This window comes from Melanerpes formicivorus, unplaced genomic scaffold, assembly GCF_026170545.1.
Source record: "Melanerpes formicivorus ecotype bairdi unplaced genomic scaffold, bMelFor1.0.p_v2 SCAF_23, whole genome shotgun sequence".
NCBI lineage: Eukaryota > Metazoa > Chordata > Aves > Piciformes > Picidae > Melanerpes > Melanerpes formicivorus.
In genome coordinates this window covers 10,146,408-10,170,270 of record NW_027142375.1, presented here as the reverse complement: position 1 = coordinate 10,170,270, position 23,863 = coordinate 10,146,408, and the positions used below count along the sequence as shown (strand labels likewise).

The 23,863-nt window shown below is 42.1% G+C and overlaps 1 protein-coding gene across 2 annotated transcripts in view; it reads left to right on the top strand.

Moving 5' to 3' along the window:
- BZW2 (basic leucine zipper and W2 domains 2) overlaps nt 1–23,863 on the top strand; it is a 58,776-nt gene that overhangs the window by 13,486 nt on the left and 21,427 nt on the right. The window contains exons 2-5 of one of the 2 annotated variants that reach the window (XM_068152490.1): nt 7,010–7,074; nt 11,936–12,112; nt 13,419–13,522; nt 17,719–17,784. In XM_068152490.1, the coding sequence (XP_068008591.1) occupies nt 7,017–7,074; nt 11,936–12,112; nt 13,419–13,522; nt 17,719–17,784 (405 nt within the window). In that variant the 5' untranslated portion in view covers nt 7,010–7,016. The remainder of the gene's footprint in view (nt 1–7,009; nt 7,075–11,935; nt 12,113–13,418; nt 13,523–17,718; nt 17,785–23,863) is intronic. The other variant, XM_068152491.1, reaches the window with a different exon arrangement.

Below are 23,863 nucleotides of genomic sequence, written 5' to 3'. Positions count from 1 at the left end.
CAGAGAACGGCCACGAGGATGAGCAGAGGGCTGGAGCACCTCTCCTGTGAGGACAGACTGAAGGAGTTGGGGCTGTTCAGTCTGGAGAAGAGGCTCCGAGGTGACCTTATTGTGGCCTTCCAGTATCTGAAGGGAGCCTACAGGAAGGCTGGGGAAGGACTTCTCAGGATCTCAGGTAGTGATAGGACTAGGGGGAATGGAATGAAGCTGGAGGTGGGGAGATTCAGGCTAGATGTGAGGAGGAGGTTCTTCACCATGAGAGTGGTGAAGCACTGGAATGGGTTGTCCAGGGAGGTGGTTGAGGCCCCATCCCTGGAGGTGTTTAAGCCCAGGCTGGACAAGGCTCTGGCCAGCCTGATGTAGTGTGGGGTGTCCCTGCCCATGGCAGGGGGGTTGGAACTAGATGATCCTTGTGGTCCCTTCCAACCCTGACTGATTCTATGATTCTATGTGGATTACTAATATCCTTTTTTTCATTTAAATATTAAAACATGGGGTTGACAGCATTTGCCCTGCACATGGGTAAGTGACTGCTTAGTTGTGGCACAGTGCCATTGAGGTTATTAGTGCAATAGAATCAGTGAGGAGATTTTAATGTGGTGAGAGCTTGGCTCTGGCTTTGCTGTTTGGAATCAGTGGGTCTCAAACATTGTAGTGCTGTTGGTGGCCTCTGCGGGCGAAAGATAAACCTACCAGTTGCCAGTTCTGCCCTTCTTGCTGGTTTCTATCATGGTTGGAGTTACCAACCTCCAGGTTATTAGTCACTTCTTAAAAAAAAAAAACAAACCCACACCAACAAACCACCAAAAACCCCAACCCCAAACCCCACAGCTGTTTTAGGAATGGAAGGCAAGCACTCAAAAGTGGTGATGAAATAGCACAGAACCCAGCGTGTCTTGGTAAGTGCAAGGGCTTGGTCTTGTCAGTACCCAAGGTGTGGAATGAAGGAGAAAGGAAAGGTGGCTTCTTAGCATTGCTGTGGTCCTGTTCACAGCACTTGAGACTCTGAGAAGCAGCAAATAGTGCTGCTCATGTCCTTACTTTTCACCAGCATCAGAGTAAGCTGTAGCAGCAGGTAGTGAGCATCACTACCGCTCTTCACATTGCAGGCTAAATCACTGTTCTGTCTTGGTTATGCAAATAAAGCACTTTCCCTTCAGGCTGACCAAACCTGGGAAATGTCAGCAGCTGAGGTGGCTCTCCTAGCCTTAGAGGGTGTGAAAACCGTTAAAGCAGAAGATGCTTCACAGCTGTCACGGCAGTAAATGCTGCAGCAACTGCTCAGGCTGCGTGAGCAGCGTGCATTGCGGTTGCTTGCTTCTTGCTGCGCCTGGGTGCTAGGAAGTGCCTGTGGAAATGGAGGAGCTGTGAGAGTCCTTGCAAGGACTCAGTGTTTGGGTGGAAAGTGGGAAGCCCAAGAAGGAAATGGCAGTTAACTGGTGGTTGCATTGCATCCACTCTGTCCTGTTGTTACCTTACATTGCTCTGTTTCTCTGTACTGGTAATGATTTATGAGTTTTCCACCTACAGATTCTGTTAGCTCATAATCTGGCTGCCTGATGCCTTCCTAGGGAGCAGGCAGCTGCTGGCTGTGTGCTGGTATGCTAGTTCTCCAGCAAAATTGCAAGGACATCTCTTCCTCCATGCTGTTGGAGTGTGGGAATTTGCTTTTAACGTAACAGTTTAGGTTGCTGCTGAAAGAAGAGGAAAGCTCTCTTTAGGTTTTCATACTAAGCCTGGAACTACAACAGCAAGAGGATGAAAATGCCTATTGTTGCTAAGGATGAAAAAGGCTCAGTAAAGGCTTATGTCCTGGGTATTCCACTTTTTTGCAGCAGAAAAAGATTGGCCTCAGGGTTGGACTAGATGATCTCTTGAGGTCCCTTCCAGCCCCTAACATTCTGTGATTCTGTGGTATGTGGGTTGGAGTTTTTCCTTCATAGAAACTCTTCCCATCTGTGCTTTTATTTTATTTGACTTTGTGATGAGTGCTCCTGTCTTGCATGATGTCTGAGCAAGAGAAGGAGATGGAAATGATTCCTGCCAAGCATCTGTTCCTGTGAAAGCTGGTGGTGCTGTGTTGGTGGTGGTGCTCTGGCAGCTCTCTTTAGCACCCAGTCAAATGCCATTGGGGTGAGTCCCTTTCAGTAGCACCAGCATCCAGTAGAGCAGTGCCCCTGCAGCCCATTGGTGGGTTGCCACCTGCCCCTGTGGGCTTCCTCGCTTGTTACAGTGCTTTGTGTACAGCGAGCCAGGGAGTTTCATTAAACAGTTATTCTCCTTTTGATGTTGCCTGGCATTGATTTCTCTCTCTCCCTAACTAGGGCAGTGAAGTTTCACCACTGTGAAGCAACCGTTCTTGAATTCATCATGAGCATGTTAATGTTGAAGAATCTGAGATGATTCTGAGATTTTGGTTGAAAGAAATGTTTAAAATGATGCTTAGAAAAACAGTATGGGTTTGGATAAAGGTTTTCAGTACTTTTGTATTTATTTTTGATTTTCAATTCAAATAGTATGTTTCCAAGAGCAAACATTACCAGTATTTTAGCTTGGTAGAAACTTCAGCCTTGTTAAGGCTTTAAATAATTTAGGAGTTAATCATCATAAGAATTTCCCTGTGGTATGGATAAAAGACTGCATTTTCCTAACTTGTTAAGCAAGTTCAAACTTGCTGAAGCTTTTACTTCACCTGTTGCTGGTTTTATAAGTTGATTTTATGAATTAATGTTTGGTTTGTTAATTAGATCTGTTACAGTTTTCATTGTGTGAGAAGGATTGGTCAGTTATAGAATCTTGTTATCATGTATGTCCAGGTATCTACAACTTTAGATGTCCCTCAGTTTTACTCTGTTTAGCATGTAAATGAGAAGCAGTTGCAGAGGAAGCTTAAGTTGTGGACTTCAAAGACTCTCAGGAGAATGTACCAGCTCAACTGATGCATTTTTAAAGTGTGAATGTTTTGTCGAAGCCTGTTTACAAGAATGGGAGTGGAACTGGGGAAAATGTTTTGAACTCATGCATTTTTAGTTTTGTCTCTTGACTTTTGTGGCTGCAAGTTAGGTATCAGCAGGCTTAGACTTTCTGAGCTTTGTGTGGAAAAATGAGCCTCTTCTGGAGTGTAGTACCTGCTCTCTGGTTTCTCCTGATTGAGGCAGCCCAGCCCAGCTTCTGATTTACCTGCTTTAATAATAAGGACTTGGATATGGAATTTGAACACATGAGTTTTTTCCCAGAGGTTTTCTGGATCCTAAAGGGAGAATCAAGAATAAAGCATCTATTGCTGAGCCTGTCCTGTCTTCTCAAGCATTGGAGCAGGCTGCCTAGGGAAGTTGTGAAGTCACCATCTTTGGAGGTATTTAAAAGATATGTGGATGTGGTGCTTAGGGACATGGTTTAGCTACAGTGGCCTAGCAGTAGTGGTGGGATTACAAGCCTCTAGGTGAGTGGTAGTACTTGATGATCTCAAAGGTCTGTTCCAGCCTCATCAGTTCTATGATTCCTTGATTCTGTAGAAGAGTCTGTGAAAGGAGTGTGTTAAAGGAGCTATCATTTCCACCTTTCTTGCTCTCTTTCCTGGTGGCAATTTGTATGAATCCAGGAGGATGTTGAGCTCCAAGATGCAAGTTTGACTGGTGTCAACTGGTTTAAGTTTTTGCTTTTTCAAATTACTTACAAATTACAAATTACAGTCTGGAGAAGAGAAGGCTCTGACATGACCTAGTTGTGGCCTTCCAGTATCTGAAGGGGCCTACAAGAAGGCTGGGGAGAGACTTCTCGGGATATGAGGTAGTGATAGGACTAGGGGGAATGGAATGAAGCTGGAGGTGGGGAGATTCAGACTGGATGTGAGGAGGAAGTTCTTCCCCATGAGAGTGGTGAAGCCCTGGAATGGGTTGTCCAGGGAGGTGGTTGAGGCCCCATCCCTGGAGGTGTTTAAGACCAGGCTGGATGAGGCTCTGGCCAGGCTGATCTAGTGTGGGGTGTCCCTGCCCATGGCAGGGGGGTTGGAACTAGATGATCCTTGTGGTCCCTTCCAACCCTGACTGATTCTATGATACTTCATTCCTACATGTACCCACCCTTAAGTTCTTTACTCCTCTGAAACCATTATGACTTCTGTAGGTGGCATTTCACGATTTGCCTTAGGCTTTGACCTACTCATGTCCTGTAGCTTTCAAATTGGACAATATAAGTAATATTTCAATGTCTTTTATGATTTCAAGGCTTTATAGCTATGTGACACCGAGAGGCCGATTGCACTGCAGTGCAATCAAATGTGCTGTGCAAGTTGATGTGCTGCCACCCCAAATGTACACCTCTCAGCCATCACCTGTGTGCTGTTTTTGGAGCATTCTTCATTATAAAAATGAAATGTTTTTTGCATTGCACCTGTTGTGGTGTCAGCAGCAGTTTAAAATCTCGTCTGCAGTAGCTGGTGTCGTTGTAGTACAGATACATCCTGGCCTGTTCGATAGATCCGTGGATTGGTTTTGCTCAGGCTCATGCCGCAGTTTCTCGATGACAGTGCTTGTGCTGTCCCTGGGCCAGTGTTGGAGGGGAGTGCCTTAGAAAGCCTCAACCTCACTCCAGCAGATAAGTGCAGTGTATCTAAATATAGGAGGAGGCAGATCTTGTATTCCTACTAATTATTCAAGAGTCTCTTCTGTTGTGCTGAACCTGCAGTCATTATATCTGCCACAATTGACAAGTCCTACTTTAACTGCTGCTTTTTTTTCATATAAAAAATACTCTTGTTTACTCTTGTTCCCAGCTGTCTTAAGGGCATATTTTTTTTTTATTCTCAGGGAGCAGTTTTAAAATCTGGTGGTCAAGCTTCAGGTGAGTCTGAGTCTCCTTGCAGTTTAAAAAGCCTGCATCAAAGGAAAGGAGAAGTCTAGTGCTAGAAATTTACCATATACATTTATATCTTCTATAGGAACTGGGAAACCATACCAGTATGGCTAGGTTGACAGGTCAGGTGTCATTAATTTTGTTGCCTCTAAGACTTCTGTATATTCATTATTGATTCCAGCCCAGCGGCATGTTTGTGCTCAGAAGGAGGACAAGTGGATTAATTCTTACCTGCTGTGTGGCTTGCATGACACTTTATTCCCAAACCTCACTGACTGCTCCTGCAGCCTGTTGCAATGAACATTTTTTAGACCCAGAGCACAGTGTAAAGTGGTAGGGTCAAGAATAAAAACAGTCAAAAATACCTGGGTGAATATTATGTAATATAAAATGGTCAAATATTGGTGGTCAAAAAGACAAATCAGATAAATATGTCCAATCTGGCTGGCCACTGGCTAGAGGCTGGGCTGGTGTATATCCTGTTGACTGCTAGATTAACTGCCTAATTGACTTGTAAGGTGCCTCCTGTTCCTCTGCCACCAGACAGCTAAGTGAAGGAAAGAGACTTTCGAGCTCTGCTGTGAAGGGAGGCTTGGATCCTGCAGTGCTTCAAAAGATCCTCTGACATCCTGGTTTGCCATTTTCGAGTCTCTTTGCAGATGCACAGAAATTTTCTTTTTTTTTCTCCAGAAGGCTATTTAGTGTCACAATTGTTTCAAAATGCTCCTTAGTCTCTTAAAACCCTATCTTTAAATCTCAGTGATGAATGTGAACCTCTTAGTTTAACTGCTTGTGTCATCTTTGTATTTTTAATGACTCTCAAAGAAAAAGCAGTCTTGCCTCTGACCTTTACTGGCTATTTCCAGTGCATGTGGGTGGTTTTTTGACTGTGGAAAAGTGGTAGACCTAGGCTGGTGGCTTGCCAAGTTAAATGTTTGAAATGCTGCAAAAGTGATTAACTAATGATGCTGAAACTAGAAGAGGTGGTCTGGTGAATGGGAGCATGTTGTTTAGCTGGAGGATTAACAGAGTTATTGAAGGAACTTTCAAGGGTAGATAGAGCATATCTTGGACTGTAACTTGTGATTGCTGTTACTGTTGTGGTCACAGACCTTGAGTTTCTCTTCAGTCATGGAAGGAGGAAGTGTTGGCAAACATGTACTTTTAAGCTAGACCTAGAGAGTCCACAATGAAGAAATACAAGTGTCCCGGTTTTGCTGGGACAGAATCATAGGCCAGTATAATGGGTTGGGGCAGAACCCCTCCCCACCACACGCAGAAATAACGACTCAGACAAACAGATTGCAAAAGTGATGGAAAGTTTAAATAGAACAGTGAGTGTGTGCAGAGAGCTAGAAACACAGTGACAAGAGGAAACCCCAAAACAGACCCAGAGAGATCCCATCCCCACCTGAGGGTGCACCCAAACCCCCAGGGCTCCTCCTTCCCCCCCCACTGCTAGGCTAGTCTCAGCTGGCCAGATCTGAGACTGCCCATCCCCCTGTGGCCTTGGGCCTAACCAGGCCCATGGCCGGGAGATCTCTCCCCCAGTTACCGGGTGGCGAGGAGGAAGGAAAGAGGAAGTGCCAGACCCCGCCATAAAACTTATAGTGGTGCAAGGGATCATGGTAGGAAATAACCTAATTTCCTGTGTCCACCCACTGGGCTGGACTTCTGGACACAGGAAACACCCCTGTAGCAGAGGGCACCCAGCCCAAACTACGACAGCCAGCTTGCAGGCCACCCGCAGTTTGGAGTCAGCCAGGACAGCTGATCTGAGTTGGTCATAGGTGTATGCCATACCCGGAAGGTTCTCACTCATATGCCCCCAAGCTTCCCCAGGAGCTGCATGGGCAGTGCTGTTAAACCCCTCCCCCAGCAGCAAGGGCAGAGGCTGCATCACTTACCTGGTTGGATCTGAGCTTTCAGGAGTTTTTGAGAGAAGCACATCTCATCAAAGTTATTTGAGGATTGTAGCACTCTTCATCTTTAAGATTATGTGAATTATTCTTTGAGTATACATCAAGAACTTTCTGTTTCACATGTTGGGATTCTACCACACTTAATGCTTACTTTGCCTTTGGCTTAACCTGTTGTCTGTAAATGCCATAGTAAAAAAATATTTTTCTCTCTTTTTTGTTTCTTTTTCCTCCAGAAATTTTATGAATAAGAATCAGAAGCCGGTACTAACAGGCCAGCGGTTCAAAACTAGGAAGAGGGGTAGGTTGCATTACATATTTTTACTTTATTTTCCTCTTTGTTGAAATGACTAGAAACAGGCTTGGTGGAATGACTGAAAATTCAGTAAGATGAAGGGTTTTCTCCCCTTCTTCTTCAGCTGTGTAAGAGTGCAGATTATTTTTAACTAAGCTCTATACATTTTGGGGTTTTGTGATGGATCTCAGGGCTTTCTCTAAAACTTGTATTTATTAGCTATTAAGTCTTGTATAAGCCTCAGTTGAAAAAAAACAGTTTCTAAGGGAGCTTATAGTATATTTACATATGTGAAAGAAAACTTATTAGATGTTTATTTCTGGCTCTTAAAATGTCCTGTTTGGCTCAGAAAGCAGAATGGAGCTTTTGTCAAAAGGCTGTGTAAAGAAAGTTACCTGGCCTTTTTCGTTAGGTTTTTTGCCTTTATTTCTTTGACTCAAATCAGTAGTGAACCTTTCACATCTAAAAAGGAATTCTCTCACCTTAATTCTGCATCAGCTGGTCAGTCATTGGCCCTGCTTTCTGTGGCAACAGAGGTCAGAAGTATTTATTTCTGCTCTGTTACTGTAGTTTCATTGTTAAAATAAACCAGTCACGATTGCGTACGTCCCGTTTTACTCATTGTGGTACTGATTTTCTGTAAGCATGACCAACACTGTCTTCCTTTCTGTACACTACTGCATCCATTTTAAGAAGTGCTAATTATCTTGATCATCCATGTGTTCTGCTCAGTGAGTGTCATCCTAACATACTTGCTCGTTGTACTCGGTTTGCATTGGTTTAAGTGTCGAAGATAAATGTCCAACACTTTGAGGCAGAGAGCAAAAGTATATATAATGATTTGTACCTTTGTTTTCAGGGCAGAAAGAAAAGTCTGGTTGCTGTGCTTATGTGTTTTTTGGGGCTTTGGCTGTTGAAATAACAGATTATTATAGCACACATCTGGGGCTCCTGCCTGTCACATAACAGACATTTTCCATCTTGACTTTCCTACTTTCTGATCAAAAATGAGCACTTATTAAAAACAAGAGCATTCTCTCAGTGTGGAAGAGAAAACTGAAAGGAATTGGTAACCCTGCTCAGAACATTGCAGATTCTGGCACGAGTCTGGCATGAGAACTACATGAGTGTCTTAAGATCTAGGATGGTCACGAAGCTTGGATGAGAATTGCAGAAGAATTTGTTTTCAGTCATGTTAGAAAAAGCAGTGCCAGCTTTCCCTTGTCTTTCCTCCCTTGCACACATCACTTCTTCAGGTCATTTGACTGGTGCAGTCTCTTAAATAGAAAATATATGATGCACATACCATGTTTGTAGCTATAACTAATTAAAAAAACCCAGCAACAAACAAACCTATATTGTTTGTAATTAAGTGTCATGATATTCCAGGAATCAGTGGGATTAACTTTCTACCAGCATGGTCCAGAACAGGGCATTTCATTTTGCTGCCACAGAAATATATTTGTGGGCCTTCTGCTGAGGAGCCCAGATTAAGGAGTGGGATATAAATGTACTTTGTGATTTCTTTGGAAGCAAAAGAAAGGAAATAAGGATCTGGGAACATGATGAAATTGAAAAGCTGTGTATAGCTCTGATGTTGTATGCAGCACATCTGCAAGCTACACCTGCATCTGCTAGCCCATGATTGAATCTCTGCTTGTTTAGTCATTGTGTACTTGACAGCTCAACATGCTGTCACCACTTCTCGATGATGGCTTCTTCCTCACCCTGTTGTACCACATCAGCATATTCCTCTTCAGTACATTAGCTTGGTAGGAAAATGTTTCAATAAAGCTATAAATCATTTTCTCATGCAATGACTTCACCTCCTCTTCCTGTGTAAATTTTTAGATCATGCTAGACAAGAAAATAAAAGGGTACTCCAGATGAGAGGAGGACTTCTGGGGCAGGAAAAGAATCTCTTTAAAATGGCTAAGAAATATTAATCACAGCACTTGTGCTTGTACTGAGTAACCATGACACTGAGCATAAAATACCTTTCAGTTTAGACAGGAACATCTTAAATTTTTAGACAAAATGCATTAGGATAAGTAAAACAGGATTACTTTTTAGATCCTTCTCTTAAGACAGAACTCTTTCTTACTGGTTTTGATATATATATATATAAAAAATTTTTTTTTACCCTAAAAATAATACATACTTATTCAATGACCTACAGAGTATGACCAGAATAATTTTACTCAGATACTTGTTCATGGGTGGAGATGGGTTACTTGTATGCAAGTAAAACCATCTGGAATACACATACAGAAGGTATCATGCTTACTTCAGTAAAAGTTGTCTTTGTTAGTGACTTCATTGGTTAGCTTGTTTTGGGTTACTTGAGTTCTTCAAATTGGAAGACAACTGCAAGTATTTGGTAACTAATGTGGTAGCTCAGGTGTGATTCCAAGATTATGCTTCTCTGCAGGCTTTTCTCCAGAGCAAAGGCACAGTCTTCAGTTTCCCCACTCAGCCCTCTCTGGTTTGTCCACCACAAGCATGCCCTACAGATACAAGAGATGGTTACTTAAATAGCAGATCCCACATCTTGATCACAGCTCGAAGTCCAAGTAACACAGCTGGAAGCCTGACTATTGCCAAGATCTGAGTTGGAATAAAAGCCTGGAAAGAAGTTGCTTGCAATCCAGAAAAGGAGTGTATTAAGTAGCTTATTAGATGAAGCGATCACAGTAGGGGAGAAGCTAGTTTGGCCCTATAGCTGTGTGCATCACTTCATGATGAGCTGGGTTTGGGAGCAGGTGTTTTCATGACTGTATATATGGTATCCATGGAACTGAGTAATCCTCAGCTTTGGTCTGAGGAGGTCAGATATGGTGAGTAGAACAGCAAGACATGTGGAGATAAGTAGTACAACTACCTGAAGGGAGGTTGTAGCCAGGTGGGGGTTGGTCTCTTCTCCCAGGCAACCAGCACCAGAACAAGAGGACACAGACTCAATCTGTGCCAGGGGAGGTTTAGGCTGGAGGTTAGGAAGAAGTTCTTCACAGAAAGAGTGACTGGCCATTGGAACGTGCTGCCCAGGGAGGTGGTGGAGTCACCATCACTGGAGGTGTTTAGGAAGAGACTGGATGAGGCACTTGGTGCCATGGTTTAGTTTATTAGATGGTGTTGGGTGATGAGTTGGACTTCGTGATCTTGAAGGTCTTTTCCAACTGGGTTAATTCAATTCTATTCTAATAGAGTCAACAAGCCACTAAAAGCTAGGTGTTGCAGGGGATTTCTGGAGGAAAAAAAAAGGGATATTTCACTTTTCTAGTCTTCCTGAGAGCTTGACTGACAGCCTTGGAGCTGCTCTTCGCTGTGTGCTGCCAGACTTCTTTGAAGGACCGGTTGACTATTTCCCTGAGCTTTGCAGTGGCCTGGAACATTGAGTGGAAGGGACTGTTTTGTGCCTTCCAGAGAGTTATGTGGGAAGGGGATGCATTGGAAGAGGGGGAGAATGTGCAGGGTGACGCACTGAAAATGGTAGCATGAGTGCACCCCAGGTACAACAAGAGAGAGAAACTTAACTATATTATAAATAATGAAGTCAATAAAAGTGGGCATTGTGTGTGAAATATTTAATTGCCATAATTGTGTCTAGAGGAAAGGGATTGGGGAAAGAAAGGCTATTGGAAACCAGCATCTTTTGGTTAGTGACTGAGATAAAGAAACTGCACTATGAGTTGCAGGGAATGGAAACCTTCAGTGAGAGGCTGTGTTGTAAAGTCCAGAACCGACTCTTCTAAAAAGTCTGCAAGAGTTGCAGCTGGCATGTTTCACTCTGCTTTGGCACATGCTTAAACAAGAATTTTACTAATCCTCATTCATCCAAGTAACTGAAAATTTCTGGATTTCTCCTGTGGATATGACATGTGGAATGTGGAGGTTTTTCAGAACTTACATCAACATTTGTGACAGCCCGTTATAACAAACTAGTTTGGCTGTTGAGTGCCACAGAACAGCTTGCAGCTTTGTTTCTGAAGTTCAGTTACTTTGACAGTAACAAGCATTTATATAAACACCCTTAAATAAAGCCAGGATTTGTTGTGTTAAGAAGCTTCAAGTGTCTGTGGTAAGCTCTTAACAGCGTGCAAGAAGCAGCAGCAGGAGGTATGAGTAAATCTACCTAGCTGTACCTGGAGATTGCAGTTAGGTCTGCTGTGGCTAATGGCCTTGACAGAGGGTTGTTGTCTGGGGGCCAGACTGCCTTAATCGAGTTCAACCAGGGACAGCTGTAGAAAATGCAATGTGAGTGCTGCATTTCTGTGTTCCTAAGGCTGCTTAGAGTTGTGATTATGAAAGGTAAAGTCTTGGTTGTGCTGTCCTGGCTGGTCCTAAATGTTTGCACAACACCTATTTTTGTGAATACATTGATCTCCTCTTTTTCTGAAGGTTTGTCTTTTTGAAAATGCTGTAGAGATGTGACCATAGTTCTTTAAAGAAAGCAAGACAGGAAAAATGGTGTTCCTACAGTAGAATTAAGAACACATAACTGACGTTCTCATTGCTCTGCTCTCAGATCTAGCAGTGCGTAATGGTAACACGCATTTGATAATCTCTTCAGCAAGGGAAATAGGAGTGGGAAATTTGAGAACAGTTTCAACAGTTGCTTTTGCTCCCCTTGATTTAGTTATTCCCATATGTTTGTGTGTGTTTTGGTGTTGGGGAGATGAAAAGGAGAGTGCAGCAAGGGTAAACACTGCAAAATCTCTGGAGGCCATAAAAGCCAAATAAGCTTCTGACGTGTTGCCCAGCATGGGAAGAATATGTTTAGATGCTGTGATCATTTCAATCACTGGCTGATAAGAGATTTTAACAGGAAGTTTTAAAGCTGACTCTCTCTCCTTTATTTCTGTTGCAGATGAAAAGGAGAAATTTGAACCCACAGTCTTCAGGGATACAATTGTCCAAGGCCTCAATGAAGCTGGGAATGACCTGGAGGCTATAGCCAAGTTTCTGGATGCAACAGGCTCACGCCTTGATTATCGCCGCTATGCTGACACTCTCTTTGATATTTTGGTAGCTGGCAGCATGCTAGGTAACCTGCAGTGTACCTGAGACAGAATTTTAATGATCAGCCTTGCTGCTTTTGAGATGCTGTTTTCCTTTATAAAGTAGAGATTATAAACTGTATTGCAGTTTCAGTTATCTAGATGCTTCCTGCATCTGTATTGTTGATTGTTTGTAGTGTAGCAATACCTAGGGACTGGATTCTCTGAGACATTATGCAAACACCACAAAAAATGGATACTGCTCTGATAATCCTTCAGTCTGAGCTGAAACAGCATAAAACTGCAAGAGCAAAAGAAATGAGACATGAACTAGGGAAAACAATACATGAATATTTTTATTACCATAAAAAAAGTATAATACAGCACACCAGAATATTAGCTCTTGCAAAGTTTGCTTTGTAGATGCTGGAACAAAGACTAGCTAAGATAAGAAATGAAGGATAATGAGGAGTGCTTTGTGGATGTTCATGGACTATGTCTCACAGGTATCAATGGCAGCTTGGGCAAAAACAGAGCTTTACTTTCCTCCTAGTTTAGAGTTAGTTGGCTCTGTTTACTGGTCACATTGGTTTGATTTCTGCTTCCTGCCCCTTGGTATGTAAGAAGAGATGATGTCTTCGTAAAACATGAGGCAATGCAGGAAACAAAAGCCAGTAAAAATACCTTGGGGGGAAAAAAGCTCTGAACAAAATAAGCCAGGAGAAAACTTCTTCAGCAGTGTTTTGAACATTTACATGGGCTTGGTGGGCATTACAGGGATTAGGACGATGTTCCAAGTCCTCAAATTAGTAGCATAATGATATTTTTCCCTTTAGAAAGAGTTTAGGCTATTGTAGTGCTTAAAGTAGTTAAAATATGCACAAAGGATATGCTCCAACCCATACTTATTCTATCACACTGAGTGCTCTCAAAACCAGCTGGGATTTCATAGTGTGAGCTGAATGTCTCAGTCCTGTGGGGTGTGTGCCATCTAAGGTGCAGCATATTGACCTCCTGTGCCTTCTGTCAGGTTCCACAGCCTTGCAAAGGCTCCTCTAGGTGTTTAAAAGGGGATTGGATGTGGCACTTGGTGCCATGGTTTAGTAGTCATGAGGTCTTGGGTGACAGGTTGGACTTGATGATCTTTGAGGTCCCTTCCAACCTTACGGATTCTATGAAAGCTAGATCTCTCTCTGTTTCCCTCTCTCCCTCCCCTGCTAGCTCTTACCCTTTCCTTTTTCCTCAGTGATAGGAAGATGAGACTTACTAGACTTAGTAAATTTGATAGAATATTCTCTGAGTGAAAGGTTCTTGCTGTTTTGGGTTTATTTTTGTTTGTTTGCTTTCTTTTAGCTCCTGGAGGCACACGCATAGATGACAATGACAAGACCAAGATGACCAGCCACTGTGTATTTTTTGCAGATGAAGATCATGATGCCATCCGAAATTATGCTCAGGTCAGTAAAGGCATCGTTGTTTTTCATGAGTTTATCAAGAGGGATTACAGTGGAACCTCTGCAGTCTGTCTAGGCTGGCAGTTGGCTAGTTACAGGGTAATTGAAAATCAATTTAACAGGTTATCTGCCCTAACCTATAATTTTTAGGTAAGGAAATAGAACGTCTAAGGTAATTAGCTGACAATGCTTTCTTTTACAGAAAGCAGTCTTGCTTATTTCAGTCTGCCATTGGTTCAGTATATTTTTGGATGCTGTGCTACAGACTGGGGTCAGAGTGGCTGGAGAGCAGCCAGGCAGAGAGGGACCTGGGGATACTTGTCGATGGTAGGCTGAACTTGAGCCTGCAGTGTGCCCAGGCAGCCAAGAGGGTCAATGGCCTCCTGGCCTGTATCAGGAACAGTGTGGCCAGCAGGAGCAGGGAGGTCATTCTGCCCCTGTACTCAGCACTGGTTAGGCCACACCTCGAGTCCTGTGTCCAGTTCTGGGCCCCTCAGTTTAGGAAAGATGTTGACTTGCTGGACCGTGTCCAGAGAAGGGCAACAAAGTTGGTGAGGGGGCTGGGGTTGCTTAGCCTGGAGAAGAGGAGACTCGGGGAAGACCATATTGCTCTCTACAACTACCTGAAGGGAGGCTGTGGACAGGTGGGGGCTATTCTCCTCTCCCAGGCAACCAGCACAAGAACAAGAGGACACAGTCTCAAGCTGTGCCGGGGAGGTTTAGACTGGATGTCAGGAAGAAATTCTTCTTAGAGAGAGTGATTACACATTGGAATGTGCTGCCCGAAGAGGTGGTGGAGTCACCATCATTGGAGGTGTTTAGGAGGAGACTTGATGGGGTGCTTGGTGCCATGGTTTAGTTGATTAGGTGGTGTTGGATGATAGGTTGGACATGATGATCTTGAAGGTCTCTTCCAACCTGGTTTATTCTATTCTATTTTTGTTGACCTTTTCTGTATGCACATGTTTTTAGAAACACATGAAGTATGTGAATGACAAAAATTATGGAGTTCACACCTCCAACCTCTAGTTGTATAACTGCTTAGAAACTGGGCATATATTCCAAGAGCTTTAATTTTTTCTGTGTATATGATACAGTATTCATTTTTGTTGCAGTAGGGCTTGCATAAATAACCCAATGCAAATTAACACACAGAAAAAAAGCAATGAAGCCTAAAACATTGAGGAGAAGCTAATGTTGTGTAATTTCTTAATGGAAGATAATAATTATATGTGAAAATACAGTAAGAATTCTTTTCTAAGTTCAAAGCCGCCATGAAGTTCTGGATGTCAGTGTTGCATAAAAATGCAATACCACTCAAAGCCCCATTTGCCAAAAGTCTATTGTTACTTAATTGACATCTTAATCTTTTTAAATTGGGTTTTTGGAGACCATAAGTGAAAGTGTAAAATCCACTGTCCCTGCTAAAGTGTTGCAGGTAAGTTGCTGAAAAGGTGCGTGGTTGATTTAAGAGGTGCTGGGATCAGAATCTTCACTGGTGATGAAAGTTTGCTACATAGCAGAAAGCTCCTTGAAAAGCACAGTTTTTAACAATCTGAAGTGAAATAGACATATTTCTGGAAAGGGAGCTAATCTATCTTGTCTATCAGCTTTACCATCTCTTAAAAATAGGATATTCTACTTCAGGAAAATCTCTCTTGTGGTAGACATTGATTCTGTCTCCTTGAATTTTAATATTTTAATGATTTGATTAAAAAAAAATTGGCAGCAGCAGTCCTGCAAGGAGAAATGTAAAGTAAAAGATTGCATGTTGGAAAATGGAAGGAAAGGCTTCAGGATTTGAAGCAGTGAAATTTTCAACATAGTCTCTGCATTTCAAACCAAAAGCCACCAAAATAAGTCAGCATTTTGTAGTTGATGCCTGAAGAGATGTATCCTTTTATATAGAGGTAGCTTTTTTCCCCCCATGCTTAATGAGAAATAGAGCTCTTACTGTATTATGGAAAAGTGGAGTTAAGCTAATATAGTGTTGCAAAGCTTCCTTATCTTCTAGATAATTTCTGACTGTGACTCCCAAGTTAACCAGTAGTGTGACTGGGTTTTGTTGGTTTAGTTATGGAAACAATACAAAGAGTGAAAACTCGAGACAGGGGGGCAGGGAGAGGAGAAGCCAAACAAACAAAAACCCCACAAAGAAACCTCAAACCTAACACCCACCACCACCACCAGAAATCCAAACAAAAAACTCCACAGAACCAAACTGAAGCTAGCTTTGACTTTTGTTTTGTTTTGTGTTTTTTTTTTTCTCAGATCATTTGCTTGTGAAGTGTCCTTCTGTCATGTACAGGGACTTAGAAATATACACAAAATGTGGTTGTGGTTGGGATGTGTGAACAAGATGCATTTTCATCTTACACCTTAATTTATCAGAATTCTGTATCTCTCCACCTCTCAGCATGGCCACAAATTGATTTTTCACTTGTTTGGAGCCAAAATGCTACCATTCGAGGGTGTTTGTTTATGTGCTATGAAAAGTGAATTGACACTTTTTGAGCTTAATTACTACCCTCCCCACCATTCAACCTGACAATAATATAATTAGTTCCCTATATAAACCTTTCTACCCCTGACAGTGAGTCACATGTTTTGTGCCCTTCATTCACTAGGGAGACCAGTGATTTACCTAGTTTCTTTCTTCTCCCTTTATCCATCTGAGTGCACCCTGTACTGCTTCTGCTTTCATAGTCGGTGGTTGCATAATGGAAAACACATGGTGAAAATTGGAGACAAGTTGTGTCCAAGATCATACTTGTTGTAAAAGCTTTGTCAAATGTTCTTCCTTTTTCTCTGGCAGTTGTGTGTTTTAATGTAAGTATTCACATCAGTGGATTTGTCAGTGATCCTGTGTCTGGACAGATGGGCAGAGTCCAATGGGATGTCATTCAACAAGTCCAAGTGCCGGGTGCTGCACTTTGGCCACGGCAACCCCATACAAAGCTACAGGCTGGGGTTCGAGTGGCTGGGGAGCTGCCAAACAGAGAGGGACCTGGGGGTGCTGATTGACAGCCACCTAAACATGAGCCAGCAGTGTACCCAGGTGGCCTGCATTAGGAATAGTGTGGCCAGCAGGAGCAGGGAAGTCATAGTGCCCCTGTACTCTGCATTGGTTAGGCCGCACCTTGAGTACTGTCTCCAGTTCTGGGCCCCTCGGTTTAAGAAGGACATCGAAACACTTGAACGTGTTCAGAGAAGGGCAACAAGGCTGGTGAGAGGCCTTGAGCACAAGCTCTATGAGGAGAGGCTGAGGGAGCTGGGATTATTTAGCCTGGAGAAGAGGTGGCTCAGGGGTGACCTCATTGCTCTCTACAACTACCTGAAGGGTGGTTGTAGCCAGGAAGGGGTTGGTCTCTTCTCCCAGGCAACCAGCACCAGAAGAAGGGGACACAGTCTCAAGCTGCACCAGGCTGGAGGTGAGGAGAAAGTTCTTCATGGAGAGAGTCATTCGTCATTGGAATGTGCTGCCCAGGGAGGTGGTGGAGTCACCATCCCTGGAGGTGTTCAAGAGGGGATTGGACGTGGCACTTGGTGCCATGGTCTAGTCATGAGGTCTGTGGTGACAGGTTGGACACGATGATCTATCTGTGTGGTCTCTTCCAACTTCTGTGATACTTAAGGTGCCCATCAGTGCACCCGATTGCCTCATTCCACCAGCTTACCCCTGACAACTTGCCCAGACAGCTGCATTTACCAGGGGAAGGTGCAGAGTTAACCTTTTCTTTCTCTCCTCCTTTCCTGCTTTTGATCTATGAATAGGGTGAAAAGAAACATTTGATAAACACATAAAAGATGACTATGGCAGGGTCTACGATTCAAACATTGCTCTAGGAAGCAAGAATTGTAAAACTTGTATTTTTCCACGTGTGAAGAAGCTTACAGAAAAGGATGTTTCGTGGTCTGTGATGACACAGTGCAAACAACTGCAGAAATAGCATTGTGCTGGATGCTTATTTCCTGGAAACAATGTCTAAAGGAAAACTGGGCAGTGGAATATTAGAGTCAGCAGTGCTTCCTACTTCTTTCCTGCTGAATTGATAATAAAAAGTTGAGTAATTATGGATTAAGTCAAAGATGCTCTTTATGGATTCAGTAGTAGCAGTGCAGTTTTCCTTCACCTTTTCTATGAAAAAGAATGGCTGCAGTTGTTCCATTTTCTGAAGTTAATCTGTGTTTATCTTTAGGTCTTCAATAAACTTATCAGGAGATACAAATATCTGGAGAAAGCATTTGAAGATGAAATCAAAAAGGTAATGTTGGTGGCAGTCTTCTTCTGAGCATTCATATTCTTTTTCCTGGTGTCTAAGATAATTGTGTAAGTACAAATATGGTCCTGTTATGTATTTTATGTAGCCCTACTGCAAAAGAGGATGGAATCTACAGGTGGCAGCTTTAATCTGCAAATTTAGCTCTGTGGGAATACTGCTGGCAGCTGTTGATGTAGAGTAATTCTGAATTAATGCTTCCTTCCGTTGCTTTGTCCAAACTCACCTTCTTATCCCAGGCTGTTTTTGTACAGAACTTCAGTGTGCTTTGAGGTATAGTTTTGGGTGAGAAGTGGTGTTGCTGTCCTACCAATAGAACAGTTCCTGTGGTTTTTCCATGGAAAAAATGCAGATCTGCTGTGCAGAATGTCACTTGATGTATGAGCATTCAAATACTCCTGTATTGTAGAAGGAATCCTCACCACAAGATTTTTGTATTTGAGGCTACAGATACGTGCAGGAGACAGTTAACACCACTGGCACAGTGCTCAGGATTTGTGTGTTAGACTGCAGTGGTTATTTGTGGATACTGTTTTGTGATGCTGAATTCTAAGGAGACAGGAGAAACCTGGGTAGAAAGTATTTTACAAACAAAATACAGATTTCTTTTGTCTGTTTTGTGTTCCTAGCAACAGATGTAAATACCTTTTTCTAGTGGCCTGAATAATAAACACTGTGCTGTGCTGTAAGTTGACAGGCATGCTGATAATGGCAAAACCTGTCCTGTGACTGAAATACTGTTTGTTAAAAATGTGTTTCTGTATTATTTAAACATTCAAAAGATTGCTGCAAAGGTCAAGTGAGGGTAAGTCTGGAGCATGATGCCTCGCTACCATCTCTTGTGGCTGAATAAATTTGGCTCTGATTAATAAGTCCTTGCTCATATAGGAAATTATTTTTGCGCTTGTGGCCAGCATGCCTATTAACTGCTGCTGATTGCTCAATGCATCATTCTAAAGGCCTAAATTTACCTCTATTCCCACACAAATCCAATGTTCTTGCTGTTAATTACAATAATCATTGACATGAGAAGCGCTGACTCATAGCATTCAAGTTTCAGAGAGTGTTCAGCATATTAAGCAAATGCCGTGTCAATTCGAACCACCTCCTCTCTCTCTGGAACTTGCTTGGCCTTGAAACCTCTAAGTTTCTTGGAATTCACTGTGCACACTTAGTGCCAAGATAAGACTGTGGTTAACATGTAATTTAGCTCTTCAGCTGAGGAACAGGTGCTTCTAATGCAAAGTTTGGCTATATGCTGGCTTGAGAGAAAGCAGTAGTTTCAGGTACAGTGTGACTGGAGTCCTGCTGTTAATTTAAAGCTATTGAAAGCATTCCAGCCATTTTAGCTTGGGGTCAGAGTGGGCTTGTTCACCTTGTACACTGGAAATACAAAAAGCATTTACATAATCTGGTACTGGAAACTATACCAATTTTACATCTTGTATAACAAATCAGAAGATTAGATTTGCATAGTGGTCCTAGGCTGAGAGGAAATTTTTCCATTTGCCTTTGTATAGCCACCCTTGGTGCTGGTGTGAATCTGGATGTGGCTTCTGGAGACCTGGCCTTTTGGTGTGGGTGCTGGGTGTGCTTTCTTCCTCAGTTAATGCAGTTTGTCTAAGAATTACAAGCTAGAAAGGTGTTTAGGAAGGTTTTGGGACCTGTGTTTCACACCTGCACTATCATTGCCTTCAGACCTTTTGACAGATGTTTTTTACTTACTTTCGTTCTCCCCCTGCTCGTGTTAACCACCCAAGTGATTATCTTCTCACCACTGAAGCTGCTTGCTTTAATTTATTGCTTTAATCCTTGTGTGTGGTGACAAGTATGAAAGTAGCTGCTCATAAAGAGTCAGGAAGATAGATGTTAGCATTTCAGAGGGTGTTTCTGCAAGATTTAGTAGTTCAAAGCCTACTGCAGTTAGTTGAGGGTGATGGTTCTCCCTCTCTACTCCACTCTGGTTAGACTCCGCTTGGAGTTCAGTGTTCAGCTCTGTCTGACAGGCGTTGATGTGTTGGAGCAGGTCCAGAGGAGGGCCATGGAGGTGACTGGAGGCTGGAGCATCTTGTCCCCTGTAAGGAAAGTTTTCTTTAAGGCAAGTTTGTGGTAGGATCAGTAGGTCTTGAAAGGCTAACTGCATTGATGCCCATCTTTGAAGATTTTGGAGGTTCTTTCCCTCTGGAAACAACACTGTACATACTTTGTAGAAATCAGTCTTTCTTTCTTGAGACATGTTTGTGTCTTTCTACCCTATGTTAATATGATTCTCATTTAGAAACAGGAACTGTGAAATGTGCTGAGAAATGAATTGGGCTCCTCATAAATAGACATTGTCAAGGAAGAGCAGAGGAAGTGAATTGTGCAAATTCTTAGAACCAAGTAGCATTTATTTCAGAAAAAGACACTTCTCAGGTCAGAATGGCTTTGGCTTTGCAAGTAAGTTTTTTCTCTCTCTTTCTAGTAATGGTAATGGGGAAATTTGTGATGGCAGTTCTAGCAGATGAGAGGTTGCAGAAGGTAGCTATTTGACTGTATCCACCAGCTTGATATTGGAACAGCCATCAGAGTTTTAAGTCAAAGTGGACACTACAATGAAGCTTGTGTTATGTCTCAAGCAGTCTCAAGCTGCTCCAGGGTAAGTTCAGGCTCAAGGTGAGGAGAAAGTTCTTCACAGAAAGAATAATTTGCTATTTGAATGTGCTGCCCAGGCAGGTGGTGGAGTCACCGTCCCTGGATGTGTTCAAAAAAGGATTGGATATGGCACTTGAAGCCATGGTGTAGTCATGATGTGTTAGGTAATAGTTTGGACTTGATGATCTCTGAGGTCTTTTCCATTCTTATTGATTCTATGACAGGCTAAGAATTTGGGGGTATTTAACCTTGATAAGAGAAGTCTCTGGGGAGATCTTATAGCAGCCTTCCAGGACTTAAAGAGGGCCTACAAGAAAAATGAGGAGGGGCACTTTATCAGGGAGTGGAGTGTAGTGATTGGGTAATGATTGCAGACTGAAAGAGGGTGGATTTAGATTAGATATTAGGAAGAAGTATTTTACTGTGAGGGTGGGGAAACACTGAAGAGAGGTTGTAAATGCCCTCTCCCTGCAAGTGTTCAAGCCCACATTGGAAGGGGCTTTGAGCAACCTGATTTAGTGGAAGGTCTGAAAGGGGAGTTAACCTGACCAGGTTCGTCCCTTCCAACCCAACCCATGCTATGTTAGTGCTGCTTTCTCTGTTGCTGATGGCTCAGTGCTGTCTACCAGTGTGACAAACTGGCAGATACTAGAGCAACAGGCCATGTAAAATAATGAAGGTACAAAAAGACACCACACTCCTTGTGTGGACAGAATTTCTTAATTTTCACTTTTAAGGTTTCCAGATTGCAGGAGGAGAAGAGAAGCACTTGGGTTTTACTGCATGCTTTTTAATGTTATATGCCTGTCCTTACTTGTACGTATCTTTTATGCCCAGAATTTGTACCTAAAAGACTTTTAAAAGACAAAAATAGCATGGAACAGCACATTAGGTCTGGTCTTTTGCTTATTAGGCATTCTGAACTCCTACTTAAATAGGTGGGAGTTCTTATAGCTATCATAGCAATACAAAATTGTGAGCCAGAACTGTGCATTTAATGCCTGGAATCAGTCTGTATCTATAACAAAAGCAGTAATGCCAGTGCTTGGCTAACAGCAGGAAAGCATCAGCTTGGAGAACTTTCTGTGGGTGGTTTAGTACTATTCAGAAGTGACTTGGACATTTTGTGACTTCCCTGCTGAGGTTTGTAATAGCGATGGTAAAAGAAGAGCTCTTAAAGTAATCAGCAATAAAAATCTGAAACAACAGCTTTCAACTGAACGTTTTGTTCTTTTTGATGGCTTTTAAGTGGGTTTATTAAAGGTTTTGAGTCTTCCTATAACCCAGTTTCCCCTTAAATTGAACTGCTTCACAATTACTTGCAAGTATAGAAGAATATACATGTTATTTTCTGCTGTACAAGGGTAAGTTTATTTGAGCTGCTTTTCAGAAGTATTAGTAAAACAAAAATTATGCTAATAGCACTAACTAGTGAGAGACAAATAGAAGACAAGGTTCCTGCTCAAAACATGCTGCAGTTCATGAAACACACGTAATTCAGATTCATGCTGAGATTTCCAAGAATCATGTTTCAAGAGTCTGGGAAGAAGATGAGGCTGTGAACTTGAATGACATGATTTCAGACCTTCTAAAACATTTGAAGAAATACAGATTTCTCAAAGCTAGAGTGGATAAATACTTGGATCTCCTTCTCTTAGGAATGGAGGTCACAGCTCAGCTCACTTGTTTGTCATCCACATCTGTAGAAATAATAAGTCCATTCATCTGCATCCCAAATTTGTGTACATTTTTGTTGCGAGTCACAGATTGTTGAAATAAAATTACACCTTGAGATTTTTATAGTTCCCTTTTTTCTTATGAGGAAAGGCTGAGAGATTTGAGTCTGCTTAGCCTGGACAAGATTCAGTGAGGACAAGCCAGTGCTTATCAATAATATCTGAAGGCTGGGTTTCAAGAGAATGGAGCCAGACTCTTCAGTGGGGCCCAGCAGCAGGCACAATCTGCAACACAAGAAGTTCCATCTGAGCAGGAGGAAAACCTTTTTCCTTTTGAGAAAAAAATTAATGTTAAAATAAGTACTTTGTTACTTTATTGGAACAGGATGCCTGGAGAGGCTGTGGAGCCTTCCTTCACTGAAACCTGCTTGGACAGGCTCCTGTGCGACCTGCTCTAGCAGGAGGGTTGGACTAGACGATATTCAGAGGTCCCTTCCAACCTTTCCCATTCTGTGACTGTGTTGCAACCACTTGGCTGAAGCCCACTAAAAAAACCCAAATGACTTGTCTGTGGTTGAATCATTCAGTCCTATGTAAACTGTAATTTAAAGCTGGTGCTGTTATGAAAGTGCTACTGTATGAAGGAGTTTTTTCCTGTTCTGTTCACTGATGCAGAGCAGAGCTTTTTACTTAAAAGTCAGGGAGTGTTTTATAATCACTACTTCATTAGTTACCTGACTTTTTAAAATGTCACTGCATTCAGAAAGCTTTTGTTGGTGACAAGCTGCTTAGATATCCTGCAGGAGAGCTCTCACTGTCTGTGGTAACTCCTTGTTGGGGTAGGATTTGGTAATTAAGAAATACTCTCAGTTTGAAACTGGATGGGAATTTTCCATCAGGATGAGCTGTTTGGCTTTGATTGCATCTGTTGCTCATTTGGAGAAGGAAAAAGGGTGTCATGACAGCAGAAGGTAGCTGAATAAAGTGCTGGTATTTGAAGAAGGAAATGAGAGTTCTTTTTTAACTCCAGAAATGGATGTCTGCAGTCGCTTTTTGTTTGTTCTTTTTTTTTCCTTTTTTTTTTGGTGATGAGGGTCAATTTGTAAAGTAGCTGTTGCTGGAAGACTTTTTTTGCTGTGAATGAAGCTGCCCTTTGCTGTCTAGTCTCCTTTTTCTTATCACCCATGTTGCGATTGCTAACTACATGTTAAGAAAACATTATTGTTAACAGTAATGCTATTGACAAGAGCTCATTTTTCTTATGTTTTTCATGATGGAAAGACAAAGAAGTGTAATATAATTCCTCAATATGCTTTCCAATAATTCATTTTGACATATGGGATTAAGTTGCTAAAAATAGACTTCATGGCCATTTTTAGACTTCCATGAGGTAAACATGTTCATATCTTTAATTGCTGGTTTATAGGCTTCTGTGTTCAAATCTCCCAGCACTTTAGATGGTGGGACTTGTAATTTTGTTCTCAAGCTGCTTGTTTCCTCTTATAATGAGTAGTGAAAATGGCAAGGTCTTCAAGCAGCCTTTTTCCCTGTTTGCCCTTAGCCAGCTTCATCAAGAATGTCTGAACTTGAAATATATTTCTTATTTTAGCCAATAGAAAATCTATTGTAATTGTGCTGTGTTCCCTTTCCAGAAGGAAAACAGGAAACTTTCTCATCCTTTTATTATTTGCATGAGTAATAGTCTTTCTAAGCTTAAAAAATGAACTGCAACTCTATGGAGCTTAGTCTGAAGA